Consider the following 25,643-nt stretch of genomic DNA (forward strand, 5'->3'; position numbering starts at 1 on the left):
GGGGGTCAAATGAGTGCTGATGAGCTAACCTCTCCATCTTGCAGAATCAATAACTGAATATTGGTGAGTAAGGCCCCACCAGTTGTAATAGCACCCCTGGTGTCAGCCAGAAACCAACTAACAGCCAAATCCCTGTGGCCCCGCCCAGACGATCCACCAGTGGGGGAGCCGATTAACCATTAACCCCCACCCCTCCCTGGCAGAGCCTCCACCCCTTCTCGGAGGCTAGGCCCAGACTCCGGGAGATCCTCCCAGAGGACAGTTTGAAAGGCAGGAAGGCAGAGGGTGCACCTGGGAGGAGGCAGGGGGAGGGTGAAGGGCGGGGGCCGGCTCGGCCTGGAGCCTTCCGGGTGGGCATCCTGGGCAGGGCAAGTGACTGAGGAGTGGAGGGGGAGGATGCGCCTCTCCAAAACCCTGGTCGACATGGACATGGCCGACTACAGTGCTGCGCTGGACCCAGCCTACACCACCCTGGAATTTGAGAATGTGCAGGTGTTGACGATGGGCAATGGTAGGTGGAGGCACGTGTGCCTAGGAATGCCCGTTGGGTAGGTATGCCCAGGTGTGGGAGCAGGTCTCCGGCGTTCAATTTTGGGTTGGGAGGAGAATGATAGATGATGGCCGGGTTGGTCTGATAGGCCAGTGCAGGTGTTGCCAGGTAAAGGAAATGTGCCCAGGTACAGTGACCAGAGGCATTCTGGGTCAGGGGAGGCCTGCAAGAGCATACCTCCAGCAAAAGTAGGCCCAGGAATTCCTGTCAGGCCCTTGCAGTCCCTTGTACCTCAAAGCCATCCTGCTCAGCGTGTCACTGGGAGTGGGGACGTGCCGGGGAGCTCCTTCTTCCCCTCCAGCTCTAGTAATTGTGACCAGCATGGCCCCTTCCTGAATCCCTTGGGCCTAGGTCCAGGGAGATGGGAAGGCACGTCCGGTCCCTGGAGATGGTAGATGGAGGCACCCTGTGTTTCAGGTGTCTTTGAGAATTTCCTGGGGTGAATGCCCCACTTAGAGAAAACGGAGTTCTCAGGGAAATTTTGCTATTGAGACACCAGTCAGTAGTGTGTGTGTGTGTGTGTGTGTGTGTGTGTGTGTGTGTGTGTGTTGTGTGTGATCATGGCCTCTTCTTGGTGTGGTGCACACGCATGAGTTCCCCTGTAAGTGGGTGGGTGGTGATATACTGGGCTGGCAACTGTGTGCCCACAGAAACCATTTGCATCTTTGTGCACATTTGTCTGTGTGCACCTGTTCTGTGCCCATTTTCATTTGTGTTTGTTCATTGAGTGGGTTTGTGTTGGTTGGTGTTTCTAGAGGTGCCTGTGTTTGTCTTATGTACCTAAGTGGCGGTGAGTGTGTACATGTGTCTGTGGATGTTTGCACACATGTACCATGGATGTGGATTTGTTTGTGTGCCCTGTGTTTCCTGCATGGGCATTCTGACTCGTGCCCTGTATGTACCTGCTTGTGTATATGTGACATCCTTGCACTGAGGCCCGGTGATGTTTGGGGGCCACGATTATGCAGACATGATGTGCAGGATTTTGACGTTGCTATTCACCAAATGAGATTCTCATCAGCAACATGTCCATTTGTCTTTGAGCAGATTTTGTTGCTTGTATGTGTCTCTCCAGGTTTATAATCACTGAGAGCCCATCTGAGGGGGGAGTGTTCTCCTTCACAAGGAGGTTGGGGGAGGAAAGGGACTTGAAAGCCAGGAAGTTTCTGGAGAGAAAGGTCCCTAACTGGTGGCCAGTCAGCCTCAGTGGAGAAGTGGGTGGCAGCCAGCGGAGGCCAGCCTGCCACCTGCCTTCCTGCCCTGGCTCTGTGGCTTCAGCCCAGGCCTTTAGGGCCTGTGGTCAGTTGGGCTCAGCCGGAAAAAGGTGACTGCCCTGCCTGTGGTCAATGGGCACTGTCCATAGTCAGTCCCACCAACTGCTCACCTATCTCTGCCATCCATTCACTGTGTGGCCTGCATGTCACCTCTCCTCTCCTGGTCTCTTCTACAAAATAGGTTAATCACCCCAAGTCTGCTTGCTGGCCAGCTTTTAGGAGTATCCAAGGGTCACGTGAGGAACTGAGGGACAAACATGCAGGAAATGGTAAACAAGGAGCTGCTGCCCTAGGTGGGGTGCCATGTGACCCCCACAAGGACAATGTGTGCTGTCACACTCCTGGCCACCACCCAGCCCCAGGCGGCTCCCTGGGGCTGGTGCCATCTACCCTGCAGAGCCATGCCTCCAGCTCCCAGGAATCCTGTGCTCCTGAGGCAGAGCCCAGCCCCTTGATTGGGTGACCTGAAGACAGCACAGCCTCCTGCCCTGGAGCCAGAAAAATTAGGGCTCACATTCTGGCATAGATTCTTTCCTGTTGCAACCTCAGTTTCTTCATCTGTAAAGTGGGAATAAATAATAGCACCCACCCCAGGACTTACCAGAGGATGAAATAAGATAAGGTGCTTAATATCTTAGCACTGGTAAGTGGTCCTGGCCCCACCTGAGTCATCTCAGGAACTCCGAATGCCTGTAAGAAGGGTTTACGTTCTTTACTGGAGTTTGAAGTGGTCTGAGAGTTGGGGTTATGTTTGGCATACATCCTGGGCTGGTAGCTCAAAAGCTCCAAGGATAGCTCCCCATCTGTCCCCATCTTGGACTCAGAACCAAAAGCAACAGGGGTTCCTTGCTTCAGAGACCCCAGTAGACACCCCAGCAAGGGCAGCAATAGCCAGAATCACCCAGCACCCCTGAGCCATATCTCTAGCTCCTCTACTTCCCAGCAGCGTAATGACCCCGGGCAAGCCACTTGACCTCTCTGGGCCTTGGTGTTCTCACCTGGAGATTATATACTTGGCAGCACCCAGCCCATCCTGAATGTGGACACCCCTTCCCCCAGCCTCATCCTGAATGGCCAGGAATTGTGGGGTCAGCTCTTCCCAGGGGTCTGAGGAGGCGAGGCTGAGGGAGAAAGGGCACCAGCACGGCTTAACAATTATCCCCATCTCCAGGAATAATTCACCAAGTGGAGGGGGCCGCACTCTTGGGCACCCTGGGGAGACTAGGAGATGTTCAGCCAGGTGACGGCAGGATGAATGCAGCGGAGTCTGCTTGCACGCGGAGGCGGGAAGTCTTGTGCTCTGAGAGTTTTCTTCTGCAGAAAAGTTATTTCACAAATGTCGATATAATGCTTATTCTGTGACAAACACTTCGCTGAAACACCACAACATCCTAGGGCATTTTCCTCCCATTTTACAAGTGAGGAAAGGAAGGCGAGAAGTTAATTAATTCAGCCAAGGTCATAGGGCTAAGAGGTGGGCAACTGGAATTCTAACTGGGCAAAAGGGCTCCAGACTTTGTGGTCTTAATACAGTACCATGCCCCTCGCCAGTGCTTAACTGGTTGTTCCCTAGGAATTCAAGGTCGGCCTCAGGGTTCTATGAGAACAGTGTGTTATGACTTTGTGTGCTGTGCACATGCATGCTTTCTTCAGGGGAGATGGGACCTAGTGTTTATCATCTTCTCCAAGAGGTCTATCCATGGTGGAAGATTTGCTTATATAAAGAGGGATCGGCTACTGAATTTTTTTTTAAAAAAATTGGAAACCACTAGAACAGAGGAACTCCCCTGTTTATATTTAGGGAAACTGAGGCCCAGGGGAAATTGAAGCAATGAAACAAACTTGCCCAAGGTCACAGGCAAATTAGTGGCAGCATCAGTACTAGCACCCGAAACCCCCAGCATCCAATCCACGATCTTTGTCACCTGCCTCTTTTAACCCTCCTTACATTTATGTCGATGCAGTAGCTTTTGCCTCTGGGAAACGAGGTACCTGAGGAGTGCACATTTTCTTGTCATGACCCTCCCAGGAGGGCGAATGAGCCACAGTCCTTGGTGCATGTCTTCTCATTTCCCAGGAGAGTTGTCAGGGCCCCTGGGCACTAAGCTGAGACCCACCCACCCAGGGTCACTCCATAAGAAATAAATGGCAAGGCCTGGTTCTGGGCCGATGCTGCAGTATTTGTCCCTTCCACAGCCCTCTATGCCCAGTCAATCAGGTTCTATAAGGTTGGAAGCATCCATGGTGTGGCCAAGTCTTCATTACGTCCCAGAGAAAGCTGGGCTAGTAGTCGCCATCGCAGAGGAACAGACTCTCACAAACAACTCTGTGAAGTCACTGTCACAATGATACCTAAGTTAGAGATGCCAAACAGGGGCTCCAAAAGGCCAAGGGGCTTGCCCAAGGTCACTGAGGGAGTGGGAACAGCATGGCATTCTGGTTGAGGCTGGAGCCCTGGGGAGATCCCCACAACATTCATATTGGTTTGTAAATTTAAACACCAGAAAAACAGGGCCTCCAGGAGGTAACCTTCTGCCCTTCTGAGTCCTCTTTTTCCTTCTCGTGCAGACACATCCCCATCAGAAGGTGCTAACCTCAACGCGACCAACAACCTGGGTGTCAGTGCCCTGTGCGCCATCTGTGGAGACCGGGCCACAGGCAAACACTACGGCGCCTCAAGCTGTGATGGCTGCAAGGGCTTCTTCCGGAGGAGCGTGAGAAAGAACCACATGTATTCCTGCAGGTGCGGAACCCCCGCTCGGGGTCTTGGGAAATAGGCACCCTTGGGCTAATGTTCCCCAGGGTCTGTCATCTCCTACGGGTTCCCAGAGGCATCTGCCCTTCAAGGTCTTCAAGCCTCCTCTGGTTTCCTAGGCCTTGTGGCTTCAGATGGGAACAGCCATTCTAGGAAACTCGTTCACGGATCAGAAAGCTATCGGCTGCCCTTTATTGAGCCCTTACTATATGCAGGCACCATACTAAGTCCACACACCCACTGTTATTTTCCCCACTTAGCAAATAAGGACCCATGAGGCTTGGGATCAAGCCTCTGAGGATGGGGCCCAACCCCCAAGCTGGTGCTTTTTCTAGGGCAGATTGGAGATTGGCCCCAGGCCTTTCCACCTGCCCCAAGGGCTTCCTAAAGCCTTGGAGATCCCTCCTTTAAAAGCATCTGCCATTCTGAGTGACAGCAATAATAAAATAACAGCCATTGGTTAGGAGCCTTTGCCATGTGTGGATACTGTGCCAGGCTCCATCCATGAATTATTTTCCCCTGTCAACGCCCCTCTGAGGTGGTTACTATTATTATTCCTATTTTATAGAGGAGGAAGCTGTGGCATGGAGAGGGCTTGGAATTTGTCCAAGGTCACCCAGCTCGAATCAATGGCAGAGCCCAGGTTGATACTCAGGGCCCCACCTATAGCCACTGTGGGGCACTGCCTCTACTTATATCCCATCCAGAGAGTGGCTTATGTGGACCACGTATTGACCGTTAGCTATAACCAGGAGCCTGCTCTGGACTAGTAGGATGTGAGGGAAATAGCGGTGCTTTGATACTCAAGAGGCTAGGGTTCCCAACCTGGCTCTACCCCAGGCTGAGTGATCCAGGTCTACGAGTTGCCTCTCCGAGCCTCAGTTTCCCTACATTTAATAAGACAGGGTTGGACTCCATTGAGCTTTTCCCATGGTTAACATGAGAACTTCTGGGATGAAGGGTTAGTTACAGCAAAGAGGCTGGGGTCAACCAGATGGCCAGGGTTCTAGTTCCACCTTGGGGATGGGAGGACTGTCCCTTTTCCATCCAACCATCCAAAGCCCTCCCCAGGTTTAGTCGGCAGTGCGTGGTGGACAAAGACAAGAGGAACCAGTGCCGCTACTGCAGGCTCAAGAAGTGCTTCCGGGCTGGCATGAAGAAGGAAGGTGAGCTTCGGCCCTCCCTCTGCCACCACTCCCCACCCGCACCACAGCTCCCCACGGTCATTTACACCTGGGGACACAACTTTATGACTCAGTAACAGGCCCCAGGGTGACTGACTAATGGCTGAGAGAAGGAAGGGCCTAGAAATCTGACCACAGGGAGGGGCTGGGCTTGGTCTTGAGAACGATTCAAAGAGATAAGTTCCCACTGTGGCTATGCGGGTTCCCAGCCATCACCACCCCTGCCTGCCTTCTCCACCACAAGGCAGCCAAGTCCGGTGTTTTTTCTTTATGTACTATTTCAAACATTAAGAAAGGTGTAGAGAATGATATTACACATGTCCATGTACTACCCAGACTCAGCAAATAGGAGGGGGAACGGGACACTGGACTTGTCCTGGGGAGTGGAGAAGGGGAAGACGCAGTGCATTGATTAAGGTCTCCCCAGGCCTCCTGATACCAGCAGACGCCAGTCATTGGGCTGGGCTTTTCCATGATGGATAGTTCCTTTTGTTCTTATGACAACTGTGTGTGGTGGCACTATTATCATGCATGAGGGAACGGAGGCCAGAATGGCTCAGCAACTTGCCGAAGGCCCCACAGCTGGTCAATGCAGAATCTGGGGTTTGAATCCAGAGCTTTGAACTCAAGTCCAGTGCTGTTTGGATGACACCTCCATGTTGCTTGCTTTATGCCCTCCATGCCTCAAGAACATTCAGTCCAAGCTCAGGAAGCAAAAATCTTTTAACTGCTTCTAAAAATAGCTTTCCAGTATCAAATCTCTCCATCTTTTTCTCCTCTCAACTCACACTTTCCAGTTCTAGGACTAGCCCCCAGGCCTTCACTTCTAGCCCACAGCTGTGGTACCGAAGCCAAACCTCTGGTCTAGTCCTGCACGCCCCCTACCCCCATCCCACCCCACAGCAGGAACCTGGGACCCAGCCTGCTGAGCCGAATGAGGAGAGGAGCTCAGCTGTGGTCACCTCCCCTCCCCGTCTTTGCCTCTGAGACCCCGTTTTCTCTGCCCCCGCCCTAGGAATTATTTCTGTGCCTCATCCTAATAGGGCCTTGGCGTGAGCTCATGAGTCCGGTGGCAAACCTGGGCCTGCTCACCCTGATGAAGGAGTAGCCCCCTCCTGCTCTCAACATAATTCTAGCATCCAGACCTCAGTGGTTCTCAAAGTGGGGAAGGGGCTTTTGCAGAGGGCGAATGCCCCCCACCTCTCCCTGCCTGGTGTTCAGTGGTGTGGAGCCTCTCTCACCCATTCTCACCTCCAAGTTGGGAACTGCATGAGAAATGCTGAAGACGGGGATGTGATATACAGAGGTGGGCAAACGTAGGTTAATAGTAATAATAATAATAATAATAATAATACAATAATAGATAACAATACAAGAATAAACTGTTTTGCGTACTTACAACTGTAAACCTACTTTTGCCCACCCCTGTATGTATGAACACCTGGTGACAAGAGGAAGATTGAGAACTATAGTCTAAGGGCCTAAGAGTCTATGGTTCCAATAGTCAGTGATTCTATTACCCCACCGTCACGATTCTAGGATCAAGAGAATGAATCTCTCGTGTTAAAATTGCATGCCTTGTGACAGGCAGGTGGGAGAAGGTTAGCAGCCTTCCTGGGCTGTATGTGGCCTGGTCCAGCTTTGATCTGCCATTATATGTGTCCCTTGTAAAGCATTCAGAGTCATTTTCCCATGTGTCACTTCAGGGAAGTTTCTGCCCCTTCTGGACTCTATAAAATGAGGGGGTTGGTAGTGGTCCCTCCCAGCTTTGTGAGCCTCACCACAGACACTGGGGCTTGTGTGTTTGTTTCCTGGTCTTCCCCCTAAGCTGCCAAGGAGGCACAGGCCCACATCCTGGCTCCTAGAAGGGGAGAGGGAGCACCAGGCAATTCTGCCCTTGCTTAGCCTTGACAATTTCTTCTTGGCTCAGGGAAGGTGGCATCATGTCAGGAGGGTAGGAGAATTGGCTGATGGCAAGTCAGTGTAGGCGAGTAAATGTTGGTGCTTATTTACACACCTGGGCTAAGATTGTGACATGTGCTCGTGTCCCTTGGTTGCTTTGAGAATAGGCCAGGGCAGCAAAGTGTTCAGTCACCACTGTGGTCAAGTTCTGGGAAGTAAGGCTATTACTAGTTCTATCTAAGTTTTATAGCCTGGTAAGAACTTCCAAAAGAAATTCTTGGAAGCCACAGGGATCAGAAGAGCTGGTACAAGTTTTCATTTTTCTATCTTGATGGTCTTAGCAGAATTCAGTCATTTAAACCCAAAAGTAGCCCTGAAGGGTGAATTGCATGGTGATGGATAGTCAGTAGACTTTTGAGGATGCTCACTTTGCAGAGCATACAGATGTCAAATTATAATGTTGTGTACTTGACATATATTTTTAAAAATGGGCTGCAAACAAAATTTATAGACAAGACAGGTGTATCTGAGGCTATCAAATCTACTTCTTCATACACTTTACAGACGGGGAGATTGAGGCAAGAGAAGTGACATGATTGACTCAAGGGTGGAGTCAGGACTAGAACTCAGGCACCCAGAGCTGGGCAGGTACCAAGCTCCCGGGATTGAAACTGGGAGGGACCAGCGTGGGAATCATCTTGGGTCTAGATTCCTGAAAGTTCCTCTTGACCCCAGGGAAGGGCTCTAAATCTCATAGACCCGTAAATCTTGGCCAGAGGTTATTCCATGGTGGCCAAAAGTGAGTTCCCTGAAGTGACAAGTTTTTCTGGGGAGAAACCTGGGGATCAGTGGGCCTAACAGTAGGTTGAGAATTCTTCCCTATAACCCGACACTTACTTGGTGGTCCTAGGACAAATGCAGGCTCCTGGAATTGGACACCTAGAACCAGGAAGCAGGGCCAGGGGTGCAGGAGGTGTGGGTTGGTGGTGGGCCTTTCTTGGAACCTCAGCTCAGCCCCTAGTAGGCCCCCATCCAGGGGTTCTCTGAGAAGACAAGCTCATCCTCCTCTCTGCCTCTGCCCAGGTTGGTTAATATTCAATAGAAGTTACATTAGGTCCCCGACCCTGCTAATACTGAGCAAACATTTGGAAAACATCATTCCGTGACTGAGCTCGCGCCGGGCACTGATAAGGCCGGCCTAACCTTGAGGAGCCCAATCCGCAGCTGCTGACAGCAGCCCTTTTATTCAGCCTGCCTCCTCCTGGCGCCCTGGTGGGTGCGGGCAGCCTCTGTGGGAGGGTGTGGGCAGGGCAGGTGGGGCAGGACTAAGGCTGGGGAGCGGTTCTGGGAGCTGGCCCCATGCAGGGTGGTGGGTCTCCAGAGAGATTCCTTATCTTGGGACTTCTATTTTATCCCCCTGACTCCTGGCTTCGTTTAGACTGTCTGACTTTCATTCTCTGATTTCAACAATGTGTGAAATCCAGAGACATTGGTGGGATGTCAATGTTCCACTGAGACACAGGGCCTAGGGTGCTCCCAGCAAACAGAGCTTGTCTCCTCCAGCGCCTTCTATCATTCACTCGACAAATATTGATTGAGCACCTACTGTGTGCCAGGCTCTGTTCTAGTCTCTGGGGCCCCAGAAGTGAACAAGAGGGAGTTCTTTCGGGAGCTTTCCTTCTCAGAGAGAGACAGTAAAGAAATGAACATATGATTCTACAATAAGTGCCAAGAGGAAGAAGGAAGCAGGATGCAGGGAGAGGAGGGAATGCCACTCAGAGAGGTGGTCAGAGGGTACCTCTGAGAAGATGACATTTGCACGGGGACAGGAGTGACATGAAGATGCAGCTAATTCAGTCATTTAAACCCAAAAGTAGCCCTGGAGGGTGAATTGTATGGTGATGGGTAGTCACTAGACTTTTGAGGATGCTCACTTTGCAGAGCATACAGATGCCAAATATCATGTTGTGTACTTGACATATAGAGGGTAGAGAATTCCAGGCAGTGGGAAGAGCAGCACCAGAGTGTGTCGGAGGAGCAGTGAGGCAGGTTTGGGGGACAGAGTAAGTGAAGAGGATCAGCGAGAAAGGGCCACAGGGAAGAGCTGTGCCTTCACTCCGAGGGAGATGGGGAGGCACTGGTCCAAAATGAGCAGTGGAGGGGAATGACCTGAGAGGTGCATGGAGTGTAGGGGCAAGGCTAGGAGCAAGGGGACCAGTGAGGAGGTCCCGGGCTGCTCCAGGGCCGAGAAGTCAGGGCCCAGGCAGCATGGGAGCCAGGATGGATTGTGTAAGGACCACTCACACATGTGGGGCATGAGTAGAGCTGGTGTGTGAGAGAAAGACTCCCAGGCTGGAAGTGGGAGAATACACTGCCTGTTTCTGAGCTGGGAGAGACAATTTGGGAAGCAAAAGCTGATAGATGGGGCAACTGAGGCCCAGAGAGAGGAAGTGATTTCTACTGCCACACGGAGAGCAAGTGGCAATTCCGAACAGGAACTGCTCTCCTCCCACCGCGTCCTCCCTCCTCCCAGCTTCAGCCAAGCCTCATTGTACAGGAAGGCTTCTCAGAGTCCAAGGAACAGGGCCAAGGCAGCAGGTCCATCTTATATCTCCAGCCAGGACTGGCCCAGAAGGGGACACGCAGTGGGGTGTGGGGCCCTGGTGGACACAGGCCCCAGATCTCTGAGTTCCTGGGAGAGAGCCCAGCAATGGGCAGGGGGAGGACAGCGGACCTTGGCTGTCTCTGAGAAGGGTAGCCTGGATCCCTTGCAACTCCTGCTGCTGGATGAGGCCGCCAGGGCAGGCGGGGCCTCCAGATCCCCTTGTCCAGGCCTTCTGCCTCAGTGTTCAGGAATCCCTGGGCCATCTCCTGTCACCCAGAGCCATGGTCGGCAAACCGCGGCTTGCGAGCCACATGCGGCTCTTTGGCCCCTTGAGTGTGGCTCTTCCACAAAATACCACGGCCTGGGCGAGTCTATTTTGAAGAAGTGGTGTTAGAAGAAGTTTAAGTTTAAAAAATTTGGCTCTCAAAAGAAATTTCAATCGTTGTACTGTTGATATTTGGCTCTGTTGACTAATGAGTTTGCCGACCACTGACCCAGAGGAATTCATTTTGCTTGTTTTACACACTTTCATCTGGAAAGAAAGGGACCCTTTTTCAAAACAGAGCTTGAAAATCTATTCCAGGGGTCCTCAAACTACAGCCCGTGGGCCACATGCGGCCCACCAAGGACATTTATCCGGCCCGCCGGGTGCCGCTGCCTGTCCTGCTTAGCAGCCGACTCATCCCGGGCCCGCAGTGCGCATAGGAATTTGTTCATAGTTTTTTTTTTTAAAAACTATAGTCCGGCCCTCCAATGGTCTGAGGGACAGTGAACTGGCCCCCTGTTTAAAAAGTTTGAGGACCCCTGACAGATCCCCTCTTCAATGCTCAAGACTCACCTTAAGCCCTCTGCCAAGTCATCATTGTCTTGCATGCCTCCAGAGATGGGTGGGTCACTCCTGCAGTCACCGCAATGTGTGGGGGCAGTTTTGGCATTTGGAAAGTTCTAACAAGCGGGGTTAGAATCTGTCTCCCTTCCTTCCCACAAGTTGATCTGGGCTCTGTCCCCTGGACGCACCCCTCCAACTCCCACCTCCAACTGTGCCTCCTTCCCTGCAGGATAGCCCTGCAGAAACTCTGTCAGGGTTGAACTCTCTCCCCTTGCACCTCACCATTCCTCATCAGTCATGCGACAGCCCTCCCCTCCTCCATATCCCTGCCCTCCCTCCTCACTTCTCTCTGCTGTCCTCACAGCCGTCCAAAATGAGCGGGACCGGATCAGCACTCGCAGGTCAAGCTATGAGGACAGCAGTCTGCCCTCCATCAATGCGCTCCTGCAGGCGGAGGTCCTGTCCCAGCAGGTACTGGGGTGACCGCTCCACCCACCTGGGACCCCACACACTGAAGAGGAGTCTCACCTCCACCCCGCCTTCCCCAGCCAAGCCCCGAAGCTAGAAGGACCCTCAGATATCACAGAAGGGAAGCTGAGTCCAGTGTCACACAGCCAGTTTAGTAGCAAAGACAAGACTGGAATGCAGGCCTGGCACTCTGGGGCACTTTCTAGTTCATCCCACTGCCCACATGGTGCAGGCCAAGCAGATCTCTGCCTTCACTGAGGGCCTGAGATCAGCTTAGCCCCAGGACAGCAGAGCAGCGAACAAGTGGACAGAGTAGCAAATTGACCTTGGGCCAATCACAGCACCTCCCTGGGCTGTGGTTTCTTCCTCTACCATATGAGGATGAGGATTTTTGCCTTGCTTCTCCCCTAGGGCTGAGGGGTTCCTTGGGATTCTGAGGATTTGGAGGAAGAGGAGGCAGGGGCAGGCAGCAGGGCTTCTTCAGCATCCTTCCTTCTGTCCATTTTCCCTTAAACTTCCTCCGAGCCAAGACGGCACCCACAGTCCATCTCCCCTTTTCCAGACAGGGACACTATCTGAGGAGGGGCCTCTGCAGGGTTCAGAGCGTGTAAGGCAGCCCACCCATCCCCAGCATTTTCCTTCATCTCCCCCCAGATCACCTCCCCTGTCTCTGGGATCAACGGAGACATCCGGGCAAAGAAGATCGCCAGCATTGCCGACGTGTGCGAGTCCATGAAGGAGCAGCTGCTGGTGCTCGTTGAGTGGGCCAAGTACATCCCAGCTTTCTGCGAACTCCCCCTGGACGACCAGGTGCGGGCGGGCATGGACTGTGGGCAGTGGGGGCACTGGGCAGGAGGGACCTGCTGGCCCACCTGGGATATAGCCTTGGACTGGTCTGAATTTATTTAACAAAACACACGTAGTGCTCATGCGTCCTGGAGTTGTTTAAATCACTTTGCAAATGTTAACTCATTTAATCCTTCCAACAACCCTATGAGGTAGTGCTATTATTAGTTCCATCTTACAGGTGAGGAAACGGGGGCACAGAGAGCTTAAGTAACTTGCTCACGGTCACACAGCTAGTATCCAGCAGAGCTGGGATTAGAACCAGGCAGGCAAGCTCCAAAGTCCAGGCTTCTATCCACTGTACCTCTGCACCGGGCCCCTCTCCGGAGGAGATATTGACAGGGGCCCAAGGCCAAGGATCAGGAGATTTGGGCTTGAGCCCTGGTTTTAAGACTGGTTCTCTGTGTGATCTAAGACAGATTACTTCCTGTCTCTGAGTCTCAGTTTTCTTATGTATAAAGTGGAAATTGTAATACCTGCTTCAGAAAGTTGTTGGAAGGATTGAGGACATTACCGTTTGAAAAGCGTAAATCATGTAATGAGCACTACACAGTGCCGGGGGCCACAGCTGGCCTCCCTAAGTGTCAGTTTCTTCCTGTATCCCACCAACATGGTATAGCTCAGCATTTTATTTCCCAAAGTACATTCTTTGACATACCGAAAATGTCCCAGGGGAACAGGGGACTGTGTGTGTGTATGTGGCGGGGGGCGGGGGCAGGGGCGGGGATGGTGTCTGAGGACAGATGAGTTTCTGAAATATCACAAGTGACAGCTCCTGTACCTCTAGGCCTCTGCAGATATTTTTCCTGTCTGGGAAAGGAGAGCTGGGCTGGGTCACCTTCTCAGCTCTGAGGGAAGCTCAGAGTCCCAGTGGACAGGGCCTAGATGTCCATGGGTGCATTTACTTCTCCGTTTTGCACATTTGCATGAAAGACTGGCAGCGCATGCCAGTCTGTTCAAGTTTCTGAGAAGCCCCACAGGCAAGGCACCTATTGAACTTTGTGGACAGACCCGGGACTCCTGGAACTCCTTTTACACCCACCCTCTCCTGGAACACCTATTAGTGTCCCACGATGGGACACACTGTGCAAACACGGGTTTGGCTGGTCCTGGGCCTCGCACTGGGGGCTGGATCAGATGCCCTCTCACACGGATTCCTCCCGCTTTGGGAGGGATGACAGAGCAGGGATCTTGGCAGAGCCCCTGCCTTCTCCCCTGATCCTCGTGTTCTGGCCCTGGTCCCCTCTGCTGGAGAATCTATATTAATGTTTAATCCCTCCTGTTCCTTCCCAGGGGCTCAGCAGGGCAACGAGATACCCCCAAGCTGAACAATTGTTAACCTCGATTTCCCACTCAAACCTCCCTGGCTAGGGCTCAGAGCATTCTCAGAGAGCAGTGATGGGTGGCCAATAACATGGGACAATCATTAACACCCCCCTGCCTGCTCACCCCCAGAACAGTTGCCATGTCAGGGGGCTGGACCCGGTTCATGAGGGTTCCCAGCTCCCCAACACGGTGTACAAGGAGCCCATTTGCTCTAGATGGGGGTGGGGGAGGAGGAGGAGACACACCTGGGAGATGGGGGTCATTGTCTTCCAAAGGACACCTCAAATCTATAGACATTGCTCAGGAACCACTTTCCAAGTTGTTTGCTTCTTGTTTTGTCTGGAATATCAATCCATTGAAACCTGGAAGGCTGGGGTAGCATTGGGTAAGGGGAATAAGGCCTAGAGAGGGAAGGTGATGTGCCCCAAGTCACAGAGCAAGGCAGCCACAGAGCTGGGACTTGATGCCAGGTCTTCTCCCTGTCAATCAGAACCACTGGGTAAGTGACAAGGCCCTGCCCTGTGTACAGTGTAGGAAGCGCTCAATAATAAGCATCCTTGTCCTGGTCATGGAAAGTGTACTCTCACCTCCTGTTTGACATTTCTCCTATTTTCCTGGCATCCTCACCAGGTTTAACCACAGGGGAATAGACTAGGTAAGGACAGGTGGCTGCCCAGGAGGGGCTGCATCTGGAGAGGAAGTTAACTAGTTTGCTCATTCGTTCATTCACCCATTTCTTCCTTTCTTCATTCAAACAAATATTTATTGAATGTTTACTATGTGCCTTAGAACAATTCCACCTCCTTAGGTGGGTCTTTTCTGACCTCCCATTTACGGAGTTATTCTTGCCCTGTGCTCTTATCGCCTTCCTTCTTCTCTTCCTCCCTCCCTTTCTTCCTTCCTTGCTCCCCTCTTCTCTTCTTTCTCTCTCCTCACTTTCTCTTTCCCTTCCAGCACCTTCCTTCCCTTCCCTTCCCTTCCCTTCCCTTCCCTTCCCTTCCCTTCCCTTCCCTTCCCTTCTTTTTCCCTCCCTTCCCTTCCCTTCCCTTCCCTTCCCCTTCCCTTTCCTTTCCTTCCCTTCCCTTTCCTTCCCTTCCCTTCCCTTCCCTTCCCTTCCCTTCCCTTCCCTTCCCTTCCCTTCTTTTCCCCTGCCTTCCCCTTCCCCTTCCCTTCCCTTTCCTTCCCTTCCCTTTCCTTTCCTTCCCTTCCCTTCCCCTTCCCTTTCCTTCCCTTCCCCTCCCTTCCCTCCCCTCCCCTCCCTTCCCTTCCCTTCCCTTCCCTTCCCTTCCCTTCCCTTCCCTTCCCTCCCCTCCCCTCCCCTCCCCTCCCCTCCCCTCCCCTCCCCTCCCCTCCCCTCCCTTCCCTTCCCTTCCCTTCCCTTCCCTTCCCTTCCCTCCCCTCCCCTCCCCTCCCCTCCCTTCCCTTCCCTCCCCTCCCCTCCCCTCCCCTCCCCTCCCCTCCCCTCCCTTCCCTTCCCTTCCCTTCCCTTCCCTTCCCTTCCCTCCCCTCCCCTCCCCTCCCCTCCCTTCCCTTCCCTCCCCTCCCCTCCCCTCCCCTCCCCTCCCCTCCCCTCTCCTCTCCTCTCCTTTCCTCTCCTTTCCTTCCCTTCCCTTTCCTTCCACCATTGTGTCCCCATTGCCTAAAACGTGTTTGTCACTTAGTAGGCACTTAACATTTGATGACTGGAAGAATGAACAATCAAGTGAATTAATGAACAAAAGCATTTTACTTAATAATTTAGCCTGCTAAAACCCTCTGAACTCCCTAACCCAGCCTTGCAGATAAGACCCTTGAGGCTACCAGCCTGATACTATTTTTCCAGCCCATCTTGATCCTCATGCTAGTACTGAAGCAGATGGTTCTGAAAGGGCAGGCAATGTCCTCCTGTGAGTTGGCTGGGCTCCTACCTCCAACTTTAGACTTGTCTTCTCTGCAGGGAAGGTGTCTGTCAAGCTCATCCACTAGAATCCTACAATGTCAAGTGGGCAGATGCCTGGAAATCTGGAGCAGTGATTTCCCAAACACAACTGCACATCAGAATCCACTTGGGAGCTTGTTTAACACAGATCCTTGGGCCCATCCCCATACATACAGAATCAGAATCTCTGGAAGTAGGGCCTAAGAATCTGCATTCTTATAAACCGCTCTTCATAATCTTTCATAGCTGGCCCATGAGTAGGAATTGGGGACCCACAGTTTTAGGACTTTCGGGGTGGTAGACCCTCTCTAGAGTCTGATGAAAGCCTTTGCACCTCTAATGAAAAAAATATACCCAGAATATTGTCACCAGGCACATAAACCAGGCCCAGGGGGGAGCAGCAACTTGCCCAAGGACACAGAAATTCAAGGTCAAAGTCAGTGTTTGGTCGCCCTGCTCCTAGTGCGTGTTCTTTCCCCTCCTGGATTCCTGCTGAATCTTCTCCAGATCCCCGGTTGATCAGTTACGGGAAGAAGGCAGCAGTTTTCTGATGCCTGTTTTATAATTCAGGCAGGTAAAGGCGAGGGAAGCATGAGGCTGACTTGCCCAGTGTCGGTGAATTGGCTAGGAGCAGCCCTCACAGGTGTGCAGGCACCAGAACTGTCCCTTCTCTCTTCCAGGTGGCCCTGCTCAGAGCCCATGCCGGCGAGCACCTGCTTCTCGGAGCCACCAAGCGCTCTATGGTGTTCAAAGACGTTCTATTACTAGGTGAGGAGGTGGCCTGCTCAGCCAGGGCTCTGTGGAGGGCATGTCCAGTGTGGAACCCACCTGGGCACAGGAGATGTCCATGGCAGCATGCTGGGGCAAGGGAGACCAATCAGAAATAGCCCTCTCCCCTTGGATGCAAGGAAATATGGACCCAAGGAATTGAAGTTCAAACACACTCAAAGCCAGATTCCAGGCCCAGTTTGATGATTTCAAGCAACTCATTCCTTTAATCTGGGTCTTAACTTTCTCATCCATAAAATGGGCACTCCTCCCATGGGCACCAACTGCATTGCCACTGCAAAGGACAGGGTCTGTTCAGAGCTAGGGGTAAGGGTACACCCAAGGTAGCTTCTCCATCCCCTCTCCTTCCCAACTCATCCAGGAAATGACTACATCATCCCCCGGCATTGCCCGGAGCTGGCAGAGATGAGCCGGGTGTCCATGCGCATCCTGGATGAGCTGGTGCTGCCTTTCCAGGAGCTGCAGATCGATGACAATGAGTATGCCTGCCTCAAAGCCATCATCTTCTTTGACCCAGGTATAGTCCACACCTCCCACCCACCCCCGATGCTCCAGACCCTCTGTCAGACTTTTCCTACTGGGTTATAGACCCCAAGTTCACAACCTCATCTCTTTAGTACAACAACCGGGAGAGGGTGTTTTTCTTAGCTCCATTTCAGAGATAAGGAAAAATCAAAGTTCAAAGGGATGATATGACTTGTCAGGGCACACTGAATCCAGAGGCTGGGGTTTTCTCTTTCTTTTCCCTTCCTCCCTCCTTCCTTCTCTTTCATCTCCCCTCTTTCCTTCATTTCTTTCCTTTTATCTTCTTTTCCTCAAGAGTGTACCCTTACCCCTAGCAAAATAATATCTGCACATACTTAAAATGCAAATATTCCTCCCTACTCCACTTTTCCTGCTAAAGCCTACTCCCCAGAGGGAGCCATTTCTGATTCTTTATCGTTTCTTCTGGCCATTACCTCGAGCTCAAAATAAAATGCTAAGCCTGCTCTCTCTTGCTTTATCTTTTTTAGGTCGTATTTTTCCTCCTAGGCTAGTGGAGGGTTTCACTTCTTTTATCACCATTCCTATTCTCCTCCATTCTCTTAATATATTTTTCTGGCTCTTTTAGTGTCTCTATTGATCACCTTTATAATGTTTGTTATGTGCTTATGCCTTTATTTCTTGTCCTATCAACTGTGGAGAGTATTTTCCAACCCTTCATGTAGCATGTAGTCCCCCTTACCCATAGTTCTGTTTTTTGTGGTTTCAGTTACCTGTGGTTAAATTCCAGGAATAAACAATTCATAAGTTTACAATTGCAGGGTGTTCTGAGTAGTGTGATGAAATCTTGCACCCTCCTGCTCTGTCCCACATAGGATGTGAATCATCCCTTTTTCTAGCATATTCACTCTGCATATGCTATCTGCCTGTTAGTCACTTGGTAACCAATGGGGTTATCAGATCGACTATCCCAGTATTGCAGTCCTTGTGGTCAAGTCACCCTATTTTACTAAATAATGGCCCTAAAGTGCAAGAGTAGCGATGCTGGCAATTTGGACAATCCAAAGAGAAGCCGTAAAAGTACTTCCTTTAAGAGAAAAGGTGAGTACAGTTTAATAAGATATCTTGAGATAGAAAGAAAGAGACCATATTCACATAACTTTTATTACAATGTATTGTTATAATTGTTCAATTTTAGTATTTATTAGTTATTGGTATTAATCTCTTACTGTGCCTAATTTATCAATTAAACTTCATGATAGGTATGTATGTGTAGGAAAAATATATAGTCTCTAACATGGTATATAAAGGATTCAGTTCTGTTTGTGGTTTTAGGCATCTACTGGGGACCTTGGACTGTATCTCCTGCAGATAAGTGGGGACTACTGTACCGCATCCCCACCCTGTCCTTCAGTTCTGACTCTCCTATCCCCATTCCATCTACTGACTTTCCACCTGCATTTGTAGTTTGTAGTTATGTCTGTGCAAAGCCTGATTTTATTTTACAATGTCAAGATTCCTGGGCCCCCAAAGGCTTGCTTGCTTGCTTTCCTCCTTACATATTGGAGAACACCTACTGTGCTCCAGGCACTGTCTTAGGTCCCACCTGCATGAAGATCACCTCTAGTAATAATAGTAATGAAGAGGGAGATGATCACCATTTATGGAATTCTCTTTAAGACACCATTCTAAACACTCTGTGTGGATCATCTCATTTACTATTTGCAACATGGTACCTGTGAGGTGGGAATTACTATCTCCATTTTACAGATTAGAAAACTGAGCACAGGTAAATCAATTAATGTGACCAAGGTCACACAACCAGGAAATGGCAGAGCTTGGATTTGAACTTCAGACTATTCAGATCTCAAGCCCATGTTCTTACCTACCACATGCTAGTCCCCATTTCCTAAAGGGTAAGAGTGCTAGTTCTAGTTTCCTTGAGAGTCTGGCCCGGGTTATATCCCCTGGAGCACTCAGCACAGGGCTAGACAGAGTAAATAGCTCAGTAAAACGTGCAGGTTTACTGACGCTGAGTCAGGGTCAGTAACCTGGCTTGGAGGGGTAGGTGACCTATAATAGGGCCTGGCATGTAGGTGGTGTTCAATAAAGTTTGTTGACTGAGTAAAAGAATGCACAAACATGGTTAGTGGAGAGCATCCTGGACTGGATGTGTAGGTGAAATTCTCTTTCTGCCACTTACATTAGGAAATAAATGCATTACCTCCATGAAGTTTGAGATTATCCATTGGAGGACTACTTGGGTCCCCTTCTTGATATTGAGGATCTAGAATTTATCCATTGATTTTTTTCATTCAATTATCCTTCTATCCATCTACCTATCCTTTAATCTATTCAACAAGTACTGACTGTGCATGGTACTAGGTGGTGGGTTTAAAATGACAAATGATATATATGCCTTCCTGCCCAGAGCACACATCTAGTGGAAGAGACAATTGCCTCCTGTGCAGTCAGTAGTAATGGAAGAGCCACAGAAATTTGGGAACATGATGGACACATAATGCGGACTTGGGGAGGGTAGAATGGAGAAGGCTTCTTGGTGGAGGTGAAACCTAAGCTGAGACCCTAAGATGCTGCAGACAAGGGAGCAGAGAAGTGGGGATACAGCTCTAAGGCAGCAGAAGCAGTGTGTGCTGAGATCTGGACAATGGGAACTCAACTGGGAGTCAGGACCCCCAAGTCCACATCATGGATTGCCAACACTGGATGTGTGACCTGGGCCAAGTCCTTTCCCTGCTCTGTGTCTCAGTTTCTCCATGTGTAATGAGGAAGTTGCTAAGTGCCCTCTTGGGGATGTTCCTGAAGTCCCATCCTCCATCCCTCACTCCTCTCTCCCAGTTCTGCATCTTAGGAAATGTGACAGAAACACTTTTCTGCCTGAGTCCAGGAAGCTACAATTTGCATTAGTGCGCTCTGCTTCTTGCGGACCCTGAATCCTCATCCCAGCACTGCTGAGGATTCCCTGTGTGACCTTGAGCCACTAGGCCCCCTATGAGGGCCCCATGAGTCAGGGGAAGTCTGGGTCCTGACTCCCCAGGTGCTCTAACTGGGCCCCACTGCCCTCCCTTGCCCACCCCCTCCTGTTGCAGATGCTAAAGGTTTGAGTGACCCGGGTAAGATCAAGAGGCTGCGGTCCCAGGTGCAGGTGAGCCTGGAGGACTACATCAACGACCGCCAGTATGACTCACGTGGCCGCTTCGGCGAGCTGCTGCTGCTGCTGCCCACCCTGCAGAGCATCACCTGGCAGATGATTGAGCAGATCCAGTTCATCAAGCTCTTTGGCATGGCCAAGATCGACAACCTGCTGCAGGAGATGCTGCTGGGAGGTCCGTGCCCCGCCCCGGAGGGGCAGAGAGGTGGGCGGGGACAGGGGTCTCTCCAAGAGACGGGGCCTTTTTTGACAGGTTGGCCAAGGGAGACTTCTCTGAAGTGGTGACTTTTGTGCTTAGACCAGATGGATAAAAAAAAAAAAAATTGAGTATTTAAAAGTCAAGAGAAAAACATTCTAGACAGAAGTAACTAATACAGAAGTCCTGAAGCAGGAGAGGGTAGTGTGTTCGAGAAGGAGGATAAGGTGGTGAGCTGGGGGAGTTGTATGAGATGAAGATGGAGAGCTGGCAGAAACCAAATGGTAAGTATATGGTTTTATAGGCCATGATCAGAAATTTTTATTTTATTCTTATGCAACTATTATAAGAAGATTGAATATCAGACTAGTGTTTTAAACAAACTACTCTGATTGTTGGGTGGAAAGTGAATTTAGGGAGTGGGGAGTGCAAAATGGAGACAGGAGACCCCTGAGAATGTTATTGTCTCCGATCAGGGAAAAGACAAATAGAGGCTTGGACTAAAGCATGACTGGGAATTTAGCAGCAGAGAAAAACTTGATCATCTATTTGGAGGAAGAACCTGCAGGACTTGCTGATTGATCAGATGTGGGGAGAGAGAGGGAGGAGGAGAGTCCAGGATAAAACCTATGTTTTTGCTCTGAGGAACAGGAATGCTGGTGGATCCATTTGCTAAAATGGGAAGACTGAGAGAGAACATTTGGAGGCTGGGTGTGGTGGTGATGGTGAGGGATCCATTTTAGACTTGAGTTAAGCTCGAGATCACTGTTAGACATCCAAGTTGAATTATCATGGAGGCAGTTGGATGTCTTAGTCAGTTGCTAAAATACAACCCCAAAGCTCAGGGTGAAAGGCAACTCCATGGTATTCTAGCAATTAGATGCCATGGGAGGAGGTTGGAGGAAGAGGAGCCAAGGGGATAAGAGCAAAACCAGGGAAGTTCCAGAATCCAAGAGAAGAGAATGTTTTAAGGAGGACAGGGCACTTAATGGTATTAAGTTCACAGGAAAGGGATGGAGGTGGTCATTGGATTGGCACAATGGAGGCTCTTGGCGATTGTGAAAAGAGCAGTAGTGTCAGAGGACCATGGGAAAGGAAACCAGACTGGGAAGTGTTACAGAGTGAGTGGGAAATGAAGTGGAGATAGCAAGAGTAGACAACCCTTTGAAAATGTTTTACTCTGAAGAGGAGCTATGAGGGAGCTGATGATGAATGCAAGGGAGGGAGGGATTATAATACTAGGCTATGGAATCTTGGCTGCACTAAAAGAGAAATAAAGATGGGGTGATAGTGAAAAGTGGGGATCAGTGAGTTGGCAGCCTCAATAGGGTTGAAGAGTTTTTGCAGTGGTGGTACTAGATGAAGTGAGCTGGAAGGATAGGAGGCAGGATCTAAGCAAGGAAGCTTGGACTGATTGTAATGCTCACAGACAGGAGAAGTGGTTATTCCTAAAGATGGGTTACAGATAAATTAATTACTCTGGGCATTGCAAGGAAGGAGAAGTTTACTTCCTACTGGGGTGGAGAGAACCAGGAGAGGCTTCCCTTAGGAGGAAATATCTGAACTGGAATTTGGACGTGTGGACATGGAGGGGTGGGGAAGGCATCTCTAGTAGAGCCAGTACATGAGCAAAAGCAGAGATTGGAAATTACAGGAAAGTACAAAGAAACACATAGATGCTGTAAATAGGTCAGCTTGGCTGAAAAGTGAGTTGGGACCAAATGGATGAAGAACTTCTATGCCAAGGAATTTCGAAAGCCGTTGATTAAATCCATTATATTAATATACAATCAATACTCATGATAATATTTAAATTATCTCAATGCTTCCTTACATGCTTCTGTTTTGTTTAAATCACTTTTGTTCTCTTGGTTAGCTGGGTCCTCTTAATACCCTCATAAAGTCCATGGATGGGAATGATAAACCCCAGTTTACTAGCCCAGGAATAGGAACCCAATAGGCATCATCCATAATGGATGGGTAGGTTGATTGGCCACACCTGAGGAAGATGGTGTCTCAAGGCCTATGGTCCTTATCCCAAACTCTTCATCTTCATTGAGTCTTCCCTCTACCTGCAGGATCCTCCAGTGATGCAACTCATGCCCATCATCCCCTGCACCCTCACCTGATGCAGGAACACATGGGCACCAACGTCATTGTTGCCAACACGATGCCTACTCACCTCAGCAACGGACAGATGTGTGAGTGGCCCCGACCCAGGGGGCAGGCAGGTGGGCAACATGGGTTCTATTCAGGAATGGGTGAGGTTGGGGCCTAAGAGGGAGCCAGGGTAGGGATGAGGGATGAGATTGTGTATTTGTTAAGGCTGCTATTCAGTAAGGTGACTGATAACCTCTACTGAATGAAGCTGTCCTTGGGATGGGGTAATCCACTAGATGAGGTTGCCCATTGGGTGAGTATATCCATTAGGGTAAAAAATCCATTAGGTGTTGTGCGTTAGGTAAAATTTTTCATTAAATAAGGCTTCTCAGTTGGGTAAGGCTATCCACTAGACAATTGAGTGAGACTATTTATTAGGTTGGGATGTCATTTGAACTAGGCTCTCCTCTGAGGTAAAATCTCACAAGAGTAAGTTTGTCATTGGCAACGTTCTTCAAGAGTAAGATTATCATTGGGATGAGGCAGTCCACTAAAATGAGATTTCATTTCATTTCATTGTTCTTTGGGAAAGTTGTCCATTGACTAAAATTAGCCAAGTGGGTCATGATCAAAGTTACTTTCCATTTCTTTATGTTTTTGTTGATTTCAAAGAGAGGAAGGGAGAGGGAGAGATAGAAACATCAATATGAGAGAGAATTATGCATGGCCCTTACTGGGGATCGAGCCTGCAACCCGGTTATATGCCCTGACAGAGAATCGAACCATGACCTCCAGGTTCATAGGTTGGTGCTTAACCATTGAGCCACACCGGTTGGGCTCAAAGTTACTTTCTGAACCTGTTGTGGGGGTGAGGCCAATTAGTTTCTGTTACTCACCTACCTAAATATCAGATAATTTTTTAAGCCAGTTAGGGTTTCATCAATTGTTGCTCCTTCTCTCCAAGAATGGGTATTCCTGTCACATGTCCCACTGTCCTTGGGGAGAGGCAGACTTGGGCCCTGGTTTGGGAGAAGCAGCTCGTGTCTCCATATCAAACAGAGGAGGAGGTGGAGGTTGGTAGGAACTGGGTGTGACCTGGCCCAGCCATAGCCTTCCAGACCTCATAGAACATTAGACTGTGATCTGGGATCCGAAGATTTGAGCCATAAGAGACTTAGAGATTATCTGGTTTCTTTCTCTCATTTGATAGAAGAGGAAACTGAGCCCCAGAGAGGGAGGAGAACTTTCCTTTTACTCCCCAAAGGGCTAGGATTCTGAACAGCCTGTCTGTTTCTCTGTCCCTCCAGCCACCCCTGAGACTCCACAGCCCTCACCACCAGGTGGCTCAGGGTCTGAGCCCTACAAACTCCTGCCAGGAGCCATCACCACAATTGTCAAGCCCCCCTCTGCCATCCCCCAGCTGACTATCACCAAGCAAGAAGTCATCTAGCAAGTTGCCGGGGGTCGGGGTCTCTGCTGGCCCTCCAGTCCCCTCAGAGAGCCCCTGGTGGTCACTTGGTCACAGGGCTGGAAGCTGTGACAATAGGGCCAGTCCCAGAGCAGTAGTGAAAAGGGCAAAGGGCCCAAGAACTTGGGCTGTGGGCCACGTCACATTGCCACCCTCCTCTGCTCTGGATGATGGGGCCTTGACTTGGGGAGATCCCAGCTGGAGAATCCTCTGCTGCCTTGGACAACGTTTCTCTTGCCGAAGCCACTGCCTTCCCCTTCATCCATATCTACCCGCAGCTGCTTCACCTGCTGCCTAGAGATGACGTGGGACCTCGCTCAAGCACAGCTCTCTCCCCCTCAGGCTGGTACTTCTCCCCGAGTGCTGTCATGGTGTCCAGGCCCTTTTTCTCTCTTTGCTCCCCACCTCTGAGGGATGAGTGTCAGAATCCTGCCATTCCAGGAGCGGGCCATTTGGGGTGTGTGTGGGGGGCGGGGGGAGGTCTGGGTTTGAGACTTGCTCTAGGGAGCATCACTCAGGGTACATTCTGGAGCCATTAAACCCCAGGATGAAACAGCCAGTGCCTCGTCCATGCAGAATCTTGGTGGCTTTGGGGAATTCTGAAAAATGTCACTTGCCCATGGCAATGAAAGCTGGGACCAGACCTGGGACCAGAGCTGTGCTTTGTAGGAGGATGAATAGTTAGATGGGTTATCTACCCCCCAGCCAAAGCTGACCCTTGTGGGTAGATGGGGCAGTACCCCAGTGCCCCCTAATTCCATCATTAGTGATCGGTTCTTTTGGCAAAAGAGGCATGAAGGGTATTTGGACAGTATGTCCAAGAGAACTCTCTGCATCTCCAGTGCTGTGAGGATTGTCCTTCCCCACTCCAGCAAGCCAAATCCCCAATCCCAGGAGAGAGTGTTCCCTTCTCTGAGCTCTCCAGCCTTCCTTAGCCACATCTCATTTCAGTTCCCCAGAAATCCCAGCCAGGGGGCTCAGGCTGGTGTGGGGTGAGGGAGGGAAGCTGGAGTCATTCTGCTCATCATGGTCATTCCTGCTGTTTGCTCTTCCACCCCCCAATGTCATGGGAGCAAAGCTGAGGTAAGAATTTCCCATGGGGTGGAGTGGGGCAACAGTGGCTTTTAATGGTAGCAACTTTCTGGGGCAGGGGTCAGTCCTCTGCCCAAGTCAACTCTTCCTGGAGGAGAAATCCATTCCACTTTAATAATTTTATTGCAATTATAGGAAACAAAGTAAAGACAAGTTTACTTTCCTGATTCTAAACTGAGGACACCACATTGGAATTTTTGTCTACCTGAGTTGTAGTCCTAAAACAAAATCTGATGGACTAAAAAAATGGTTGGGAGGGCATCCATGGACCCTATAATTCCTGCACTGAGACAATTCCTTCTCTAGGCAGCTCCCAGAAGCTTCCAGAGTCCCCGTGGCTCTGCTAGAGGGGACAGGGAGGACAGGAAAGGGTTGTACATGGATGCTCCTAGATTTCTTGTGATGATCAAGCCAATTACTTTTGCCAGATTGCTCTGTGATTTGCCCTGATTGGGATGAAGTGTGAAATTCACATCCAGCAGTTCTGAAAGTGGGTTGGGTTCTGGCAGATCCATCAGCTTCTTCCAGGGGGTGTGAATGTCATTAGGTCCTGTGCTGACACCTGAGCCCCTGTCACTGCCACCCAATGGGGCAAACAAACAAACAAGAAACATTTATTGTGTGTTTTAACAAAAGTTTATAAAGCTAAATAAATGGCATGTATGTTTTCTAAGTCCTTGGATGGG

General features: G+C 50.4%; 1 protein-coding gene across 8 annotated transcripts; it reads left to right on the top strand.

Annotated features, from left to right (window-relative positions):
• Window positions 1–234: 234 nt before the first annotated feature.
• Window positions 235–25,637, top strand: HNF4A (hepatocyte nuclear factor 4 alpha). Of its 8 annotated transcripts, none has more exons than XM_080683364.1 (10): window positions 235–548; window positions 4,393–4,567; window positions 5,651–5,745; window positions 11,464–11,570; window positions 12,222–12,377; window positions 16,338–16,425; window positions 16,808–16,963; window positions 20,040–20,276; window positions 22,376–22,528; window positions 23,705–25,633. In XM_080683364.1, exons 2-10 carry the CDS (start codon window positions 4,554–4,556, stop codon window positions 23,845–23,847), a joined length of 1,149 nt encoding a protein of 382 aa, XP_080539490.1. In that variant the 5' UTR covers window positions 235–548; window positions 4,393–4,553; the 3' UTR covers window positions 23,848–25,633. The 8 variants fall into 8 exon arrangements, with proteins under 8 accessions (XP_080539490.1, XP_080539486.1, XP_080539488.1 ...); XM_080683360.1 differs by having other exon boundaries at window positions 235–511; XM_080683362.1 differs by having other exon boundaries at window positions 245–511; window positions 22,376–22,498; window positions 23,705–25,629.
• The last annotated feature ends 6 nt before the right edge of the window (window positions 25,638–25,643 follow it).

This window comes from Plecotus auritus (genome assembly GCF_963455305.1).
Source record: "Plecotus auritus genome assembly, chromosome: 8".
In the NCBI taxonomy this organism is placed as follows: domain Eukaryota; kingdom Metazoa; phylum Chordata; class Mammalia; order Chiroptera; family Vespertilionidae; genus Plecotus; species Plecotus auritus.